The 18,747-nt window shown below is 35.8% G+C and overlaps 1 protein-coding gene across 1 annotated transcript in view; it reads right to left on the bottom strand.

Moving 5' to 3' along the window:
• Positions 1-17,926, bottom strand: part of LOC106867254 (E3 ubiquitin-protein ligase Rnf220) — a gene marked incomplete at its 5' end in the record, with an annotated part of 61,967 nt that extends 44,041 nt beyond the window's left edge. Inside the window, one exon of the mRNA XM_089356465.1 lies at positions 17,787-17,926. Within this exon, the coding sequence (XP_089212591.1) occupies positions 17,787-17,926 (140 nt within the window). The remainder of the gene's footprint in view (positions 1-17,786) is intronic.
• Positions 17,927-18,747: the final 821 nt, after the last annotated feature.

Below are 18,747 nucleotides of genomic sequence, written 5' to 3'. Positions count from 1 at the left end.
TATCATTATTATTATTTTTATAAAACAAGTTTTCAAGAATATATTTTTTACTTTACTCAACAAAAGCACTGTCATCAAATTTTGTTAAAGGCACAGTTGCTTCATTGGTTATATTGCTTCAAGTCAGCCTCTGAATGAACAAACTTGTGATCAAAAGTGTTCCAAACATGACCATCTTGTCTTCCTGTATAACTAGGGTTACATTCTCTATCTTGTGAATGAATTTGGAAGATGGCAACTATGTAGAAGCCCACTGTAAGAGTGTATATATAAGTAGGTATGTGCTGAGTCTGTGTTTGTTCCCCAACACCACTTGACAACCTGTGTTGGTTTGTTTACATTCCTGTAACTTAGCAGTTCAGTAAAAGTGACAGATACAATAAGGATTAGACTAAAAACAAACGAAAAAAGAAGGTGGGTGGGCTGGGATTGATTTGTTTGACAAAAAACCTGTCAATGTGGTTGCCCCAAAATGACTTCAGTCCAATGACTGAAATAAGTAAAAGGTATATGAGGGAGATTTGGCTGCTATATCTGACAGATCAAGTTGTTGTAAGTAATGTACACAAGTCTTATGTAACAAAAAAATTTATTTACCATATATATTCAAGTAATAGTCGATCTCATGTAAAAGTCAATCCCCTACTTTTAATCAAAAAATTGAGAATTTTCCATAGACCCCGTATAAAAAAATTGACCCTAATATTTCACGAACAACAAAACGTTTGTGGGTCAAGGTACCATATTCTCCTGTACATAGAAATAACAGCTACAAAATTGTGTGGCTACCTTACTGTAGTCTGCTCTATGGGTGGACTGCTTGGTGCTTATAGTGGAATGCTCATTGCTTTTTGTAAAACACCATTTAATAGCCAGCACTACACATCTGTTGATGGGTGCTACATCACCATTACTAAAATGAATGCACAGGATATGCTGCAAGCCTGCATACATCTCCAAGCACAATAAACACATGCATCATGTTTACATGGTGAGAAATGTGTTTCACAGACAGTACTAATGGCAAACATTGGCAAACGCCACTGTCTGAATTCATATAAAGGCATGACCTTGATTAGCCTAAAAATATTCAAGTAATCGCTAGATCAGTGGTTCCTATGCGACCTTTATATTTTCCTCATCTCCAAATACAATAAACGCATGTGTTATACGCTTGTCTGTTTACATGGTGAGAAACGTGTTTCACAGCCAGCACTATCAGCAAACAACAGAATTCATGTATGAATTTGTACAGAGACATGACTTCCGTAAACCTAAAACCATTTAGTTAATCGCCAGATAAGTAGTTCTCACAGAATCCTTCAACATTATTTTTAAAAACATGGAACCCCTGATAACTTTCAGGGAACCCTGGGGTTTTGCAGAACACACTTTGGGAATCCATGCCCCAGATTAACAACTCTACACCATGTTCTGGACATGACATTCTGCAACATTTTTTGAAACAGGCCAAGTAGGTAGTGGCATGCCGGTACCGGGTAGATATGTTACCAGTGGTACCATAACAATTATGAGATATAAATTGATTTCACTAAGCTAGTCTGTTAAGTTTGATGGATACAAATAAAAGAGAAAGTGTAAATATTTATAAGAGCTACACAGTCTTGTTTATGGGTTTTGTTATTTACTAGGACGTGTGTTTTGATGCATAGAATTGGGAATATTACTGTAATTCATTATGTTCTTGTTTTTATTTGCTTAGACATCAGTTGGGCTTCAACTGCTGACACAGCACTTCGGATTCTAGCTTCAATTTCAGCCCCTGAAAAGTAGTAGCCATGTAATAGTTGACCCCATAAATTTGATCTTACAAAAATGGGCTAAAAAAATTTGACTTTTTGACAAGTATACGCAGTAGTTTTAGTTTGAAAAACTTATTCATGGATGCAGCTGACTCAAGAATTTTGATTGATTGATTGTCAACTGTTCTTCTAAAGAAGATAAAATGACAACAGTTAAAGCTATAAGGAATGGAATTTTTTGGTAACGGTCTCAAATGTGGTGAGCATAATTGTACATATAGGTGCAGGAGTAGCTGTGCGGTAAGTAGCTTGCTTACCAACCACATGGTTCCGGGTTCAGTCTCACTGCGTGGTACCTTGGACAAATGTTCTCAACTATAGCCACGGGCCGACCAAAGCTTTGTGAGTGGATTTAGTAGATGGAAACTGAAAGAAGCCAGTTGAGTGTGTGTGTGTGTATGTGTGTGTGTGTATATGCTTGTATGTCTGTTTAGCCCCCACCACCATCGCTTGGCAACCAATGTTGGCATGTATATATCCCCATAACTTAGCAGTTTGGCAAAAAGAGATTGATAGAATAAGTCTTGGTGTCGATTTGTTCGACTAAAGGCAGTGCCCCAGCATGGCCTCAGTCAAATGACTTAAACAAGTAAAAGACACGATTTAAGTTACATTGTTCCAGAGAAAATATTGAACAATTAATTTGCATCTTAGTAATACTAAACTGGAAAGCACCAGATTTTGAACAGGATTTTCTTATTTTTTCTATTGGATTTGAGGGAAGAGACATTACTTCTGGCTATTTCAGGCCATCTGAGACCAGTGATATTTATGTTCCTTTTAAGCAACTGAAAGTCAGTATCTGTGGGAAAAGTCATGAGCAGAGACAGAGAGCCTAAGGGCCAAAATTCTGAGAAGGACTGGATGTAAAGATTAACACAAGATCTAGGCAAAGGAAACAAAAGGGATGAATGAAGGAGAGAGAGAGACAAGGAGGCTGGGCATGCCTGAGTGAAGGTTGTATGAGTCCAGCCAGCTCTAAAGAATGGAGTATGAGAGCGAGAGAGGGCACTGTAACTGCAGGTTAGAATCTGGATCATGTCTGTGACTTTATACCAATCAACTAGGTGACCCATTTCTGGATATGGTTAAAAAGGCTCCCACATCTGAGACAGATGTGGGAACAATACCACAATGTTTGCACTAATTTTGCTATAGTGTCTGAAAAAACAGTACGTTGGTAATCAATTGGCACCTCTGCCTTTTCTTTAACAAGAGAGTCATTTTAGTGAGGCTGGTGCAGTTGAAGTTCACTTTGACACTTGTGGGTCAATGTCTGCAAGAAACTTATGGGGTGGGGTAAGCAGAATTCAAGAGACTTACATGATCATAATAAAATTCAATCATCATCATCATCATCATCATCGTTTAACGTCCGCTTTCCATGCTAGCATGGGTTGGACGATTTGACTGAGGACTGGTGAAACCGGATGGCAACACCAGGCTCCAGTCTGATTTGGCAGAGTTTCTACAGCTGGATGCCCTTCCTAACGCCAACCACTCAGAGAGTGTAGTGGGTGCTTTTACGTGTCACCCGCACGAAAACGGCCACGCTCGAAATGGTGTCTTTTATGTGCCACCCGCACAAGCCAGTCCAGGGGCACTGGCAACGATCTCGCTCGAAAATCCTACAGGAGCCAGTCAGGCGGTACTGGCAACGGCCACGCTCAAAATGGTGCATCTCATGTGCCACCCGCACAAGAACCAGTCCAGGGGCACTGGCAACGATCTTACTTGGCTTGCCGGGTCTTCTCACGCACAGCCCATTTCCAAAGGTCTCGGTCCGTAGTCATCGCCTCGGTGAGGCCCAATGTACGAAGGTCTTGCCTCACCACCTCAGCCCAGGTCTTCCTGGGCCTACCTCTTCCACGGGTTCCCTCAACTGTTAGGGTGTGGCACTTTTTCACGCAGCTATCCTCCTCCATTCTCACCACATGTCCATACCAGCGCAATCGTCTCTCTTGCACGCCACAACTGATGCTTCTAATGTTCAGCTTTTCTCTCAAGATACTTACACTCTGACGGGTATTCACATTGACATTACACATCCAACGGAGCATACTGGCTTCATTCCTTGCGAGCTTACGTATGTCCTCAGCAGTTACAGCCCATGTTTCACTGCCATGTAGCATGGTTGTTCGTACGCATGCGTCATACAGTCTGCCTTTTACTCTGAGTGAGAGTCCCTTTGTCGCCAGCAGGGGTAAGAGCTCTCTAAACTTTGCCCAGGCTATTCTTATTCTAGCAGCTACACTTTCAGCGCACCCACCCCCACTACTAACTTGGTCGCCCAGATAGCGGAAGCTATCGACTACCTCTAGTTTTTCACCCTGGAATGAGATAGAAGTTGTTTCCTGTTTGTTTGCAGTCTTTATTGCACCTGAACATCTGCCACAAACAAAAACTAACTTGCTAGTTAACCTGCCTTTGATGTTGCTGCACCTCTTATGTGTCCATAGCTTGCACCGGGTACATCTTATAGAGTTACTACCTACTCCTTTTCTACATACTGAGCAGGGCCATCTACCTGAAGGGGTTTGTGTTTTATCTACCTTCCTACTTATTAGGATTTTGGTTTTAGCTAGGTTGACTCTAAGGCCCTTCAATTCTAGACCTTGCTTCCACACCTGAAACTTCTCCTCTAGTTCTGATAGTGACTCCGCAATTAGGGCAAGGTCATCAGCATAGAGGAGCTCCCAGGGGCAACCTGTCTTGAACTCCTCTGTGATTGCCTGGAGGACTATGGTAAATAATAGGGGGCTGAGGACGGAACCTTGGTGGACCCCTACCTCTACCCGGAATTCATTGCTGTACTCATTTCCAACCCTCACCTTACTGGCCGCATCTCTGTACATGGCTCGCACAGCTCTCACTAGCCATTCTTCTATCCCAAGTTTCCTCATTGACCACCAGATAAGGGATCGGGGGACCCTGTCAAAGGCTTTCTCCATGTCAACGAAAGCCAGGTACAGAGGTTTATCCTTGGCTAGGTATTTCTCTTGCAACTGTCTCACTAGAAATAAGGCATCAGTAGTGCTTTTACCTGGCACGAACCCAAACTGCATCTCATCTAAATTGATTCGCTCCCTAATTAGTTGGGCTATGACCCTCTCTGTAACTTTCATAACCTGATCTAACAGCTTGATGCCTCTGTAATTATTTGTATCTAAAGCGTCCCCTTTACCTTTGTAGCAGTTGACTATGATGCTGCTACACCAGTCATAGGGTATGACTCCTTCGTGTATCACCTGATGCATGGGTTTAAATCAAAAATGTCTCACACAATTCCAAATACTCAGCATATCAAGATTTCATAAGACAAAAAAAAAAAGAAAAAAGTCAATGCAATTTCAATTCTTTTACCTACAAAATCAAATATTTTTTTTAAAGCTGCACACCAATTAAAAATTACCCCAAGTTATTCATACACCTTATTGTCAAACAAGTTTAACCAAAAAAAAAAAAAAAAAAAAAAAGCCTAAAGAAATTTCAAGTATCTTATTCTCTCAATGTACTATAAAACACAGTAAGTGAAGTGAACATAGGTGTCTGAGCTAAAATCTCAAACAATAAATCAGAAACACATAAAACTAAGGACTTATTAAGAGAGCCTATTGGAAATAGACTGTTGACATAACTGTATTTGGAAACTGGAAAGATTTTCTAACCTCACTGTCACCTGAAGAGGGGGGAAAGTCTAAGTTGTCATGATATAGAAAGGACAGGAAACATCTTGTAATATTGCTGAAGGAACTTTATTGAGAAAGTAACATGGAGCTGCCCACCTGTAGCGCACGCTGAAAAAGAGTGTATTAAAAACTCATGACGAATCAGAGAATGATAAATGAGGTTACAGTTACTACAACAGACTCAGCTGAAAGCTACCTAACCTACCTCCATTGAATGTTTATCAATAGTTATTATTTTTTTGCTATTATTCCTCCAAACATAAATATTTGTGGGCCACAACAAAGCAAAGGGAGTAGAGTGTGAAATGTAGTACATATGTGCAGTGACTAGTTTTCTTTTCTCCTTGACAATCTAGTCTACATTTAAACCATACCCCGTTACAAGAAGCTACTCTCATCAAATAATAACAAAAGACACCACCATCGAGTGAAGCAAATGATAAATAGTGTGTAAAAATAGCAAAAGCAGCAATAAAAAGTCTATAGTGCAAGAACTGGACATAAATAGTAATGGAAACTGAGACATATGACAAGGCCAGGATGTGACAAATAGATAAATGACATCAAGAACTCATAGTGACACTGTTGTTATAGTGTAAATATATAGATTTTTGTCTTTGTTCTCAGCTGCAGGCTGTAATAAAATAATTCCTGACAAGTAAACTGAGACCTACACCCCCAACTGGTTATTATTTACCTGTAACTGTTATTAGCAGTCATATGAATTACAACACTGACTGGACTGAATCAATAAGCAGCACTTTAAGGGAATGTCTAGCGAGAATAGGACACACACACACACACTTTTCTTGTTTCAAGTATTTGTAGTTAGTATTACGTTCACTGTTATCAAACATCATAAAAAACATGACTAATAAGTGCTTCAAGCTAACTTCTATTCAAAAAGGTTTGTTATTTGAGTGATAAAGGTACAGTGTATTATAAAAGACCTTAATAAGAACCTTATTAGCGATATATTATATTCATTACCAATTGGTTGACCAATTACTAAGCCACAAAATGCAAAATAAACAACAGGCCCCTTAAGATCACCCAGTTACCCTTATTCTCAGATTATGTAGATAAAAAGGTTATTCGTTTAATTGCGAATGTTTCACCGAAATGTCTAACAATTATTCAAAAGTAGTTATCAATTCAAGGAATACAAAATGATTCACAAACTAGATAATTTAGGTTAACACTTTAGTATTTAAACCAGCCATATCTGACCCAAATATTCTACCTGTTTTCTGTGCAAATTGGCCAGATCTAACCTCTCACACTACCCTACAATGTCATTCTAAAAATAAACAATCACATCATTGAAATTTTAAAACTACAACATAAGCCAAGATTAAATAAAAACAATGTGAATAAATAAGCATTATATTTGACAGAGTTATATGAATGCTAAAGGGCTAAACATATGGAAGGTTAATAAATGAATGGAATAAACATTTACTTCTACTAATAAAATAACACAAGATGGTATTCAGAAAAAAAGAAGACCAGTTTTATATATATATATATATGGTGCGATGGGTAAATTGCCATCATTTTATACTCTTAACTTCACGCATTGTTTAATTTTGATTTTGTTGACTACACAGTATAGTAGGGTGAGAAGGGAACCGTCTATGAAAAAAACAGCACCATGATGCAATTTACTCTGTCAGAAATTTGGAAACGTCATGCTGTAGTGTCTGACAGCCATGACTGGGTTCTCTTGCTTGTGTGGCATGGTGCAGAAGTCTGTCTTCCAGCAGCCACCCTCTTGACCCAGGGAAGCACTACTGCCTCCAAGCACTTGATGTAGGCCTCCATGTCGAATCTTAGGCCACATGGGAAGATGAATGGAGGCATAACGTTGCTATCACTAGTCATCACTCCAAACACCATGATGCTGACTGAATGTTTGATTTTTATCACTCTTGGTACATGTTTTGGGGACACAGCAAGCCAACAATTGTTCTGTGTGTTCACCATCTGATAGTGGCAGAAATTTTACTTGTCTGAGTAAAACTAAAGCATGTTTGGTTGGAGGGGATGCTTGTAGTGCAAATATTAATAATAACAATAATTATTTCTAACATAGGAACAAACCCACAAATTTGGAGTTAGGAGAATGATTATATCAAGCCTGAATGTGTGTATGTGTGTTGGTGGAGGCTAGTCGAATGTCTCAACCACAGGAGTTGATTGGTACTTATTTCATCAACCCTGAAAGGATGAAAGGCAAAGTCAACCACAGTGGAATCTGAACTTGGAATATAAAAACAGATGAAATGCTATCAAGCATTTTGTTCAGTATGCTAAGGATTTTGCCAGCTTGCTAACTTACACCATTCAACAACAACAACAAATAATAATAATAATAATAATAATAATAACATACAGAAAATTGCACTACTGGGCACTGCACACATCCTATGCAAAACACTTTCAATACAGTAACCATAAGAGCACCACAGCAAACCACAGCACATACCCAAGGCGCACAGAGCTGCGCTCGGTAGTGAAGTGAAAGCACGTTATAAAAATAAAACTACTGAACAATAATAATAATAATAATAATAATAATAATAATAATAATCAGGGTTTCAAATTTTGGCACAAGGCTAGCAATTTCGGGGCTGGGGTGGGGTTGGAGTTGGGGTTATAGTCAATTATATCGACCCCAGTAATCAACTGACTCTTATTTTATCGACCCCGAAAAGATGAAAGGCAAAGTCAAGCTCAGTGCTTTTAATTTAGGCTCAGGTCCTGACTCTTTGACAGAAGGGGTGGTAGTTGATTACATCAACCCCAATACTAGACTAGTACTTTACTTTATCAACCCCTAGAAGGATGAACGGTAAAGCTCACCTTGGCAGGATTTGAACTCACAAAGTAAAGAGCCAGAACAAATACCACAAGGCAGTTTTTCCGACACTAATGATTCTGCCAACCCTACCTAAGACACTAACTATAACAATAACAATTGTTTCTAACAGACACAAACCCAGAAATTTTGGGGTAGGGAAATAGTTGATTGTATCAACTATTATGCTTGATTGACTGGTACTTTATTCTATTGACCTCAGAAGACTGAAAGATAAAGCTGATCACAGTAGGATTTGAACTCAGAATGCAAAATACCCATAACTAAATACCATAATGCATTTTGTCAGACATTAACAAGTCTGCTAATCTGTCATCATCATAATAATAATAATAATAATAATAACAACAACAACAACAACACATTAATAGTAATAAACATCAATGGAAAATGTAACAAAAATGAAGATGTTGATAAGGATATAATTATGAAATAAATCTTAGGAAAGTTTATTAAATGAGGTAGAAAATTTATTTGTGGTTTTAATCAATGAACGAAATATTAGACCAAAGAAGAAAGTCAATAAGAACAACAGCTTAAGTGGGTAGGTGGTTAAATGAATTATAGATTTTTTACTATTTATCAAATGATACCAAGTACTGAAGCAGAGACAAAGCCTATTTGTCTTCGAGAGAACAGAGATAGAAAATGAATCATTGACAAAAGAGATCAGTGTCCTATTTGTCAATGTCTTACTCTGACCCAAGCTTCTGGTAGAATTTGTCTCCTACGGTAGGATTTCCATGTGTGCCTGATGATTGACTTGCTGACCAATGGTTTCAACAATGCTACAAATGTTCAGGTTGCTGTCAAGAGCCAAGTGACTAATGTAAGCCCCTTAAGATAGAACATTCCAGAAACAGGGCGGGCCAAAACACACAGTGAATACATTACACTCCAATCTACGATGTTCTATAATGGTCAGACACACACACACACACAATCTCTCACCCTTTCTCTCTTTTTTCCTCCTCACCTCTCTTACATGCACACACACACACTATTAAATGCAGAAGCACACAATCACAAGTATACACATACAAACAAGCCTACAGACACATAAACTGATAAAAGATATAAAAGACAAAATCTAATGAAAAAGTGTCAAACTAACTAGTGCCTTAAAAAAGAAAAAAACAGAAAAACAGAAAAAAAAGACCAGAAGGAATAAAAAAAAATAGAAATAATATTCTCCCCACCACATTACCTCACACAACTGGCTTTTCTTATTTGCAGACTGTTTAGAAATTATTGGTTTGATTGGATTAAGGTGAGAAGTGGAATCTTAATTTTAGTAATGTTCATGGCAATAAGTCTGCCAAATGGCAATAAATCTTGCTAATTTCCATCAGAACCATACAGTTGGTCATCACACTCATGCTAAGTGAGTATTAGCAGTTTGTCTAGGCTTCTATATTGCCACACTGTTAACGGGATGGCAGAGAAAGCTATGTGCAAATGAAAAGCATAACCAGTGACAAACAACCATTTGAGTACTGTTAATTGAGTTATACCTTGAACTTGCTGGGAAATCCACTTGGTTACCAGATTAAGTGAGACATGAATGAGGAAAAAGAAGAGAAGGATGAAGGGAATAAGAAACAAAGAGAGCGACTTTATATTAGCAGTGTCAAATTTTCATTCAAGAGAAATTTATGAAAAAATCCGCAAAACTTGGTGCAACAATTTACTGCCAATCAATGACAGGTCAATGTTAAAAGGGATTTTCACTGCTGCCTTGGAAAGATTTGATCAATTTATCTCAGTTATGAAACCTAATTTTAGCTAAAGATTTTATAAACTTTGACAAGTTGAAAGGAGAGGAAGCTTACTGAATTGATGCTCATTGCTACTAAATACATGCTGCCTTCTTGTTAGCTGAACTTCCATCAAATAAAGAGTTCTTGCTAAGAGGGATTACAACCAGCTTATTTACATGGCATCATTTTAAGTAGATCTTTGCAAGTGCAAAGCTGGCTTTGTAATGGCTTTTACAAAGACATTTCAGTTAGCATACTCAGACAAAATTCTTTAAATAATCATGTTTTACACTGGTACTTTTTGCAATTAAGATTAAAATCTATTCAAATCAACAGAATAATTCTTATTAAAAAGTTCTTTAAGTTGACAAATGATTAGTTAAAACTATAAAACATACATAAGCTACATCATTTGTAATGGTCTTGACCCAATAGGTTGAGATAAGTAGCCTCGGTATTAAATAGAGAAAAAATCACAAAACATTTTTGTGTGAGCAATAACAAGATTTTCACTTGATTGCTCCATAACTATTTTATCCTCATTAGGGTCAGAGAAATGTTAAATAGAACTGATGTCACCAATTTGCCCTTAATTCATACAAACCCACGCTTTTGGTATGTATAAAAAGCACCCCTTATTTGGCAAAGGGATGACATCATTTTAATAAACCTACTAGAATTTGAGATAATAACGAAACCATTTAAAGGGTACACAGCAAGTGCACCCTTTCAGCCTTTAAACACTAACAGTAAACTTAAACTTTCAAACAGCATCAATAGTAAAGTGTAGCAATGAGATGTCTTCCACTAAAACATCTATCAATAATAAAGCTGATGATTATAACTGATGAAAGCAGATGGACTCTATGTGATGGATATTTATAACCTGTATGCTAGTGTTGAGTTCTTGACCAAGTAGAAATTACTGGATGACAGAAAAATTGCTTCTTGTAGAAGATGGTATCAAACACCAACTTAAAAACGACAAAGTTATTTTAATAAATTCTCGATTATTTTCAAAATTAATTGAAAGAAAGGTAGTGCATTTCAACAGAAAAATGCAAACAAAAGGTTTAAATGCCTACAATAATATAGATACAATCAAGCATAGCCCTTACAAACAATTTTATGGCCTTGAACTCATGAAAGAAATTACTTTTCTTCACATTACAAGACAAGTGTGGAGTTACAAAAAGGATGAGGTACCAAACTAAATGTTTTGCAGTATCTAATTATTGCTGATTAGCCCCAGACTCCAGTGCTGACCTGAGGCTAATCAAAGGCCTTCCGACAATGACTGTCACATCAAATCTGTTTCACCAGACAGCATATCTTAGACATTATGCAAAATACCTTTTATCTTTTAAGATGGTAGTGTAGTTCAAGTGAGATACAGCAGCTACTTCTAGCAAGTCAAGTGACCACATAAATCTCTTACAGTTCATGTCCTGCCATGCTAAATAAAATTACTACCAGTCATATAGTGAGGTCAAAGCAATCACCTACTCCACACGTTGCCATTTATAGCTTTATATCCATGTGATAAATCGTATTATACACTACCATAATTATTTCTATTATACACTTCAGTAAAGAATTAGAAAGCTGACACAGGAAAGGATATTATAGTCACAGGTTTATGTTCAGTACTCATATTTCAAGTTATTTAATGAGATGTAACTTGATCAAGTCCATGAAATTGTATAGAAGTACACACCCTTGTATGAATTGACATACAGTTTGTATTTAATTGTATCTACATGAATGTATATGTGAACACACACACACTAACACACAAAACTCACCATTTGTGAAAATATAGAGAACTTGTTGCACTAGTAGTTAATGTGGTTTATAACAAAAATTTCAAATAAGTGTGAACTATAAAAAATCAGAAATAAAAGTCATGACATAACTGCCAGCCACTAAGTATAACCCCACCCCCACCACAAATCCTGCTAAAACCTAGTTTACATGACAAATTTGTGCAAACTGTAAGCTTAGACATCCAAAAGTGAGCTATAGCTATCTTCTTCACTACAAGGTAACAATATGTGTAAGACATGACAATACATATTGTAATAGACTATTGGGATATACACATTGCAATAGGTACATGCATGGCTATGTGGTTATGGAAATTACTTCCAAACCACATGGTGTCAGGTTCAATCCCATTGTGTTCTACCTTGGGTTAGTGTCTTCTACTATAGCCTAGTGAATAGATTTGGTAGGTGGAAAATGAAAGAAGCTATTATATATGCATGTGTGTGTGTGTAAGTGTGTGTATGTTTGCATCTCCTTCCCTTAACACTACGCAATGTGAGTGTCACTATCATACAAGCTGTGTCATTAATTTCCAATATTCTGCAAGAACATGACCGACCATGGAGAAATATTATCTTGCTTGGATACAGGTGAGAATTGGTGACAGGAAGGACATCTGGCTGTAGAAAAATCTGTCACGATGAACTCTAATATGATGTGATGTCACAGTACACTCTGTAATGTTACAATCTGTTAAGTCATGACACTGCAATAACCAGTAATGTTGAAACACTGTATAACAATCTGCAAAGTCACAATGTAGTAAAATGTCACAGGCCAGCTCTCATTGAATATGATACAATTAAAAATTCTCCAACCATGACTTTTCTGTCTTTTTATAAATCAAGGTTTACACTAAGCAAAAATGGTATACTGCGATTTCGAGGGAGATTGCAGAGATTTTTTTTTCAATTAATATTTTTTTTTTAGAACAGTGATGTTGCCTTAACTTTTGCAAGAGTCACTTCCTGTGTTAATACTTCAGGGCCAATGGTATGAGGAACAAACTTCCCTCTATTGTCATTAAAAAAAAAAATGGATACATTTGACAATGTAGTCCAAGATATATATAAAAATAGTGATAATTCTTCTTAAATACTTTTGAGCATCTGCTCAATCAGTGCTGGCCTGGGGGTTAAATGATAACAACATTTCATTCCTATGCCAATATTATTGGTGTGGTTAGTGTCTTTTTCCTCTTCCTTCATGACCATCACAAATAAAATAAGCTTGAATCTGGACAAGTGCACCACTTTGACTATAAACATTTGTCATAAATATTTGTAATTCTATTGTAGTTGTGGACTTGGTGTAGTTAATAATTCATTATAATCCACAAGAGCGTATCTGAAATAGATTTATGATGTAGTGAACTCTAGATGCTTACATTGCTAGACGACATAGCCAACTGGCAGAGTTATTACAATGTCGGATAGATTACTATGCAGTAATCATTCTAGCTCTCTGAATTTTGGGTTCAAATCCTACTGAGGTCAAATTCACTTTACATCTTTTCAGCATTGATATATAAGGTATCAGTCCTGTACTGAAATCGATTCTTCTTCTCTTATTCTTTCCCCTTTACTGTCTTTCTATCTATTAGAAAGAAATTCATCAGACCTGATGAGTGGTTGGAACTAGATAGGGAGGTACGCTGCCAGGTCTAAAAATATGCAAGGCATTACTGCATATCATGATGACAGCCATACAACTCCATCATGGAGCTGAGGTCTCAAGGAAAAGTGTATTGCTAGTCGCATCCTAACCCAGATCAAAATGCTTTGCTGAAGCCATTTTGATAGGATATCACTTTGAAGTTATAAATGAGACCATACCATGAACATCAAGACTTCATATCATGGGTCAGTGGGATAAAGTGATATTAATACAGCTGAATTAGAATTGTTGTAAAGTAGTAAATACAGGGAAATCATCTCGGAGGGATGCAAATTCTGCAGCAGAAGGATTAGAGTGGAGCAAAAGAACTGAAGAAAAAGGCTCATTAGAATTAAATTAGTACACTCACTGGAAGGGACAGAGACAATTGTAATAACTATAAATAGGATAAAGAGAAGACATAGCTAAACAATGACCTAATGCTTATAGAAAAATAACGGTTGGATTTTCATTCTTATATCTCTTATATCTGGCAGTATTCTTGCTTTTTAAAGACACAGCCCTCTACCCAACACATGCACCTCACTAAAAAAGCTATCATGTACCTGCTACATTCTTTCCGAACAAAACCACATAAAAGAAATATCAAGATACTTGCTCTTTTTAGACATTACTCTCTTGGGGCTGTAGTGCAGAATGTTTATGATAATACTTTAGAGAGAGAGAGAGAGAGAGAGAGAGAGAGAGAGAGAGAGAGAGAGAGAGAGAGAGAGAGAGAGAGAGAGAGAGAGAGAGAGAGAGAGAGAGAGAGAGAGAGAGAGAGAGAGAGAGAGAGAGAGAGAGAGAGAGAGAGAGAGAGTTAAAATTAGAGCAATTAGAGACAAGGGTTGGGTGGAATATATGAAATATTAACAAGTAACAGTGGGGGCAAACTACAATTGATATTTAAATACACAGTATTTGTTTGTGTAGAAAGCCAGTTGGTGTGAAAGTAAATCTATTCAGAAAGCAAGCCATTAAGACTGGAGATATAATAGATGCAGTGTGTGTGTGACAGAGTGAAATGCCATCATCTTGATAGATTTTCTCAATAGTAGCCTAAGGGTTAAATAGAATAAATGAGGGTCAAATAAATGTTACAATAAAAACAGATTTAGCTATGTTTGTTTTTCTTTTTCCATTTTGTTTTCATTTAATTTTTATTTACACTTCTTGAAGATAACAATGAAAATCAGGAACAGAAAGGAAAGAAAAAGAAAAGCTCAAAGAAAAAAAAAAAAAAGTAAAACCCAAAAAGTTATAAACAATGAAATAAAAGTAAAGCCATTATATACATACATATATGAAACAAAAGTAAATTCATTTTACACACACACACACACACACACACACACACACAAAAACAAATGTCTTACATTCCTTAGATGAATGTATTTTGACTGAAAATTGAGACAATCTAGTGACTATTTAAGCACAAGCTCAACACCGTTTTTGTTTATGTCTTATATTGTCAGCTCTGTGTTACTGCCATCTTATAATGCAAAATAAATGAAAACTGTTCTTTATTTGCAATAACAAAGTGAATTCTAAGTTAATTTTATCAGACAAAGAAATCGATAAAGTGGAATGTTTATAGCGATGTAGTACACACGCTATCTCATCCAACAAAGCATAGAATTGCAGCTTCAAATAAAATCATCAAAAGACTACAACTGGGAACATTATATATATATATATATATGTATGTATGTAACTTGTGTGTGTGTGTATACATATATGAGTATGTATGTATGTATACATACGCGGTATGTGTGTGTGTGTATGTGTGTGCATGTCTATGTGTTTATGTTATGTTCGTGTGTGTATGTATATATATATATATAATGTGTATGTGCATATGTTTATGTGTGTGCATATATATATATATATATATATATAAATAATGAGTGTGTGCATATATGTATATATATATATATATATGCACACATAATTTAGGAAAGAGGAAAAAACCCCCCACAAAAATCAAACATCTAAAAGTAGTAGTAGTAGTAGTAATAATAATAATAATAATAATAATAATAATAATAATAATAATAATATAAAAAAAAAGGAGAAAACATATGCTTGCTGATCTGTTATTAGCTTTGATTAGATATTGCCTGGTTACATAGAAAATAAGAAAGAATATATACATTGATATAGAAAAATGAAGACCAAAAGATATCAACATATTGACTTTGAATGGGAAATCATTTTATGAGAGTTGTTTCAGTTCCTAGACAATATCTCATCCACAATATATATTTGAGTTAATAACAAAATATAGACATCAAGTGGGTTTGTGCCCACTCACTAGCCTGTTAACTGAAGCCTTGCATGCTATGTATGTGCATATGTCCACACACACACACACACACACATCTATACATCTGTAAGAATAAAAAGGTGGAAGGTCAAGTAGTTATACGAAAGCACTGATCCAATAAATTAAATTATGTTTTTTTCTTTTTATTTTTTCTTTCTGCAAAATTTCTAAATCATAAATAGAAATATTAATGTTTATGGCATATACAAATGGTAGAAAGAAAAATTCTATATAGAAGTTAAAGACAACGAAATGAAAGCAGCCTGAATAGCAGCAGCAGCAGTAAGAGTTGAGGGCCATTCATTCATATGAAAGGGAGTACTTACTTATTAGATATAAAACAGTGAAGGGATGGGAAATTCAAAATGATGGTGGTGGTGGTGGTGTGTTAGAAGAGGAAGAAGAAGAACAACAACTACAATAATTTCCAATAGATATAAGGATAGGGAAAATTGTAGTACAAACAGGAATACACATAATAGACAACAATAACAACAACAAAACGGTCTTCGATAAACAAAATATGGAGGAGTGTGAAGGGTGGTAAGGCATGATTTGCAGTTTGATAGAATCAAGCCTCAAAAGATGACAAACAATTATTGGGCGATGAGAGTGTGAGGAGGGAGGGGAGAGGAAGGGCATCCGAAAAGAAAGGCCCATTTTTGCCAGCTGTAATTGGTAGACTAAAGAGTGGGAATTGCTAAACTAATTTCAAATCATTTGTGATTCAAGCTCAATTAGAATAGATAAAAACAGACTGTAGAAAGGAATCAATCAAAGGAGTGACCAAGGAAATTGACTGGAAAAAAAAATAAAAGAAAAGAAAAACAACAAAACAAAAAAATAAAAAGAGTGAGAAAAAAGAGAGAGGAAGGGAGAGCAGACCTCATAGTAACTTGAATGTCTCAAAACTATTTTTCCAACAACGAATTTTTTTTTATAAAAAAAAAAAAAAAGTGAATCAATGAACAAAACAAATTTCAATTGATATTTACTATTACATCACTTCCAAATTTCATTTTCTATTCATGTATTGCCAATTTACATTAACACACCCTGCCAATGAATCCTCACACTTATTCAAAAGTTGAACAATGCCATCAATTATTCTAAGTTTCAGAAAGAATTTGCCAATACAATAATATTTAGCCATAGGCAAGTGAACAGCTAAGAGTGGATGAAATGCTTGCAGCTTGGCTTGTAATGAGTAGAGACACATTTAAGATACCAGCTTATAAATGTATGGTTAAGGATTTTGGTATATAATGCAAGGCTTTGGTGGATAAGGGACATATAGTCAAAAGTGTGAAAATGGACCGAACTGGCAAGTTCAGAGGAGCAAGAGGTCATTATATCAGTGGTCAAAACACCCTGTTCTATAGGAGTCTTCAATGAAGTGTATAGTCTACTGGATACAGGTACTAAAGATCAAATGACTGCATCATCCCAGATGCAAAAATGTAAGGAAGGAGAAGGATTCAAACATTACGAGATCAGATCATGTACATATATATATATATATATATATATATATATATATATATATATATACACACACATTAATTTTTTTTTTTCTACATTGCTCAACCTACTAGAAATAGCAACCAAATTTTTCAGATTATTGTCTCAAAAGGGGGAAGACACATAGAATGATGTAGTCCTAGATGCACACTGCCTGAGAGAAAAAAAAAAAAAGATGATCACTATTTATATATGAATGATTATATGTCTACTGATGCAGAGCTGACCTATGGCTCAATCACCACCATCACAATAACAACAATAATCAATAAATTAAATCACAGTACTTAAATTAATGCTTACCTGCTAAGCTTTTCAATTTTATCTATCTCAAGTGCTAGATGAGCTTCGAATTCTCCCGCTCGCAGTGTTAAACCACAGACTGGACAACATGGTGTTTGACCATCCAAGATATTACGTCTCCTCTGTTCTGTGAAATTAAAACAAAAGTATTTGTATTAACTGTAAAGAGAGAAAAGATTATTACTCTTCTGAAAAATAATACCTCAATCAAAACTCATTCACACTACATGTGGATAGAATAACCAAGAGGAACCCCTGTCATTGCACAGCTTTCTAGAAATAGCAGCCAAATCTCTCTCATACCTCATCATCTTAACCTTCTAGCATTCAGATTACTCTGTGAAATGTAATGGTCATTTCTAACATTGTCTTGAATTAATAACACATTATCTTGAGATTTTGATTATGTAACTGTATATTTTTAGAATGACATTGTAGGGTAAATGGGAGAGGCCAGATCTGTCCATTTTGAACATAATATGGCTGGATATGGTTGGTTTAAATAAGGAAAGAACATTAAATCATGTAGTCTTATATATGTCACTAAAATAGGGCAGCCATAGTTGAAAATATTTTGATTGGAAGTAGGTCTGCTCAATCAGGGTTGATTGATCTGGAACTGAATAAAAATAATACCACCACCATCCAGAAAAATACGTAAAGACAATTGTAGGAGTTAGTCATAGTCAATTCTGTATAAACTGTATATATATATATATATATATATATATATATATATATATATATATATATATATATATATATATAAAAAAGTTATGTACACAGGTCTGAGTTGAATATAGATTTCAATAGGAAGCTGAAGATTGTTTAACTCTCAAAATGATGACAGTACCATAGGGAAAATGATTACTTATAAACAAAAAGAAACCTAACCATGACTTTATACTCATATTTCAGCTGAAGTAAAAGCAAATATTTCATACATTTGAAGAAATAGTTT

This window comes from Octopus bimaculoides, chromosome 8, assembly GCF_046866305.1.
Source record: "Octopus bimaculoides isolate indiv1 chromosome 8, ASM4686630v1, whole genome shotgun sequence".
Lineage (NCBI taxonomy): Eukaryota > Metazoa > Mollusca > Cephalopoda > Octopoda > Octopodidae > Octopus > Octopus bimaculoides.
Note: the sequence above shows the minus strand (reverse complement) of the source record. Positions and strands in the feature narration are given on the sequence as shown.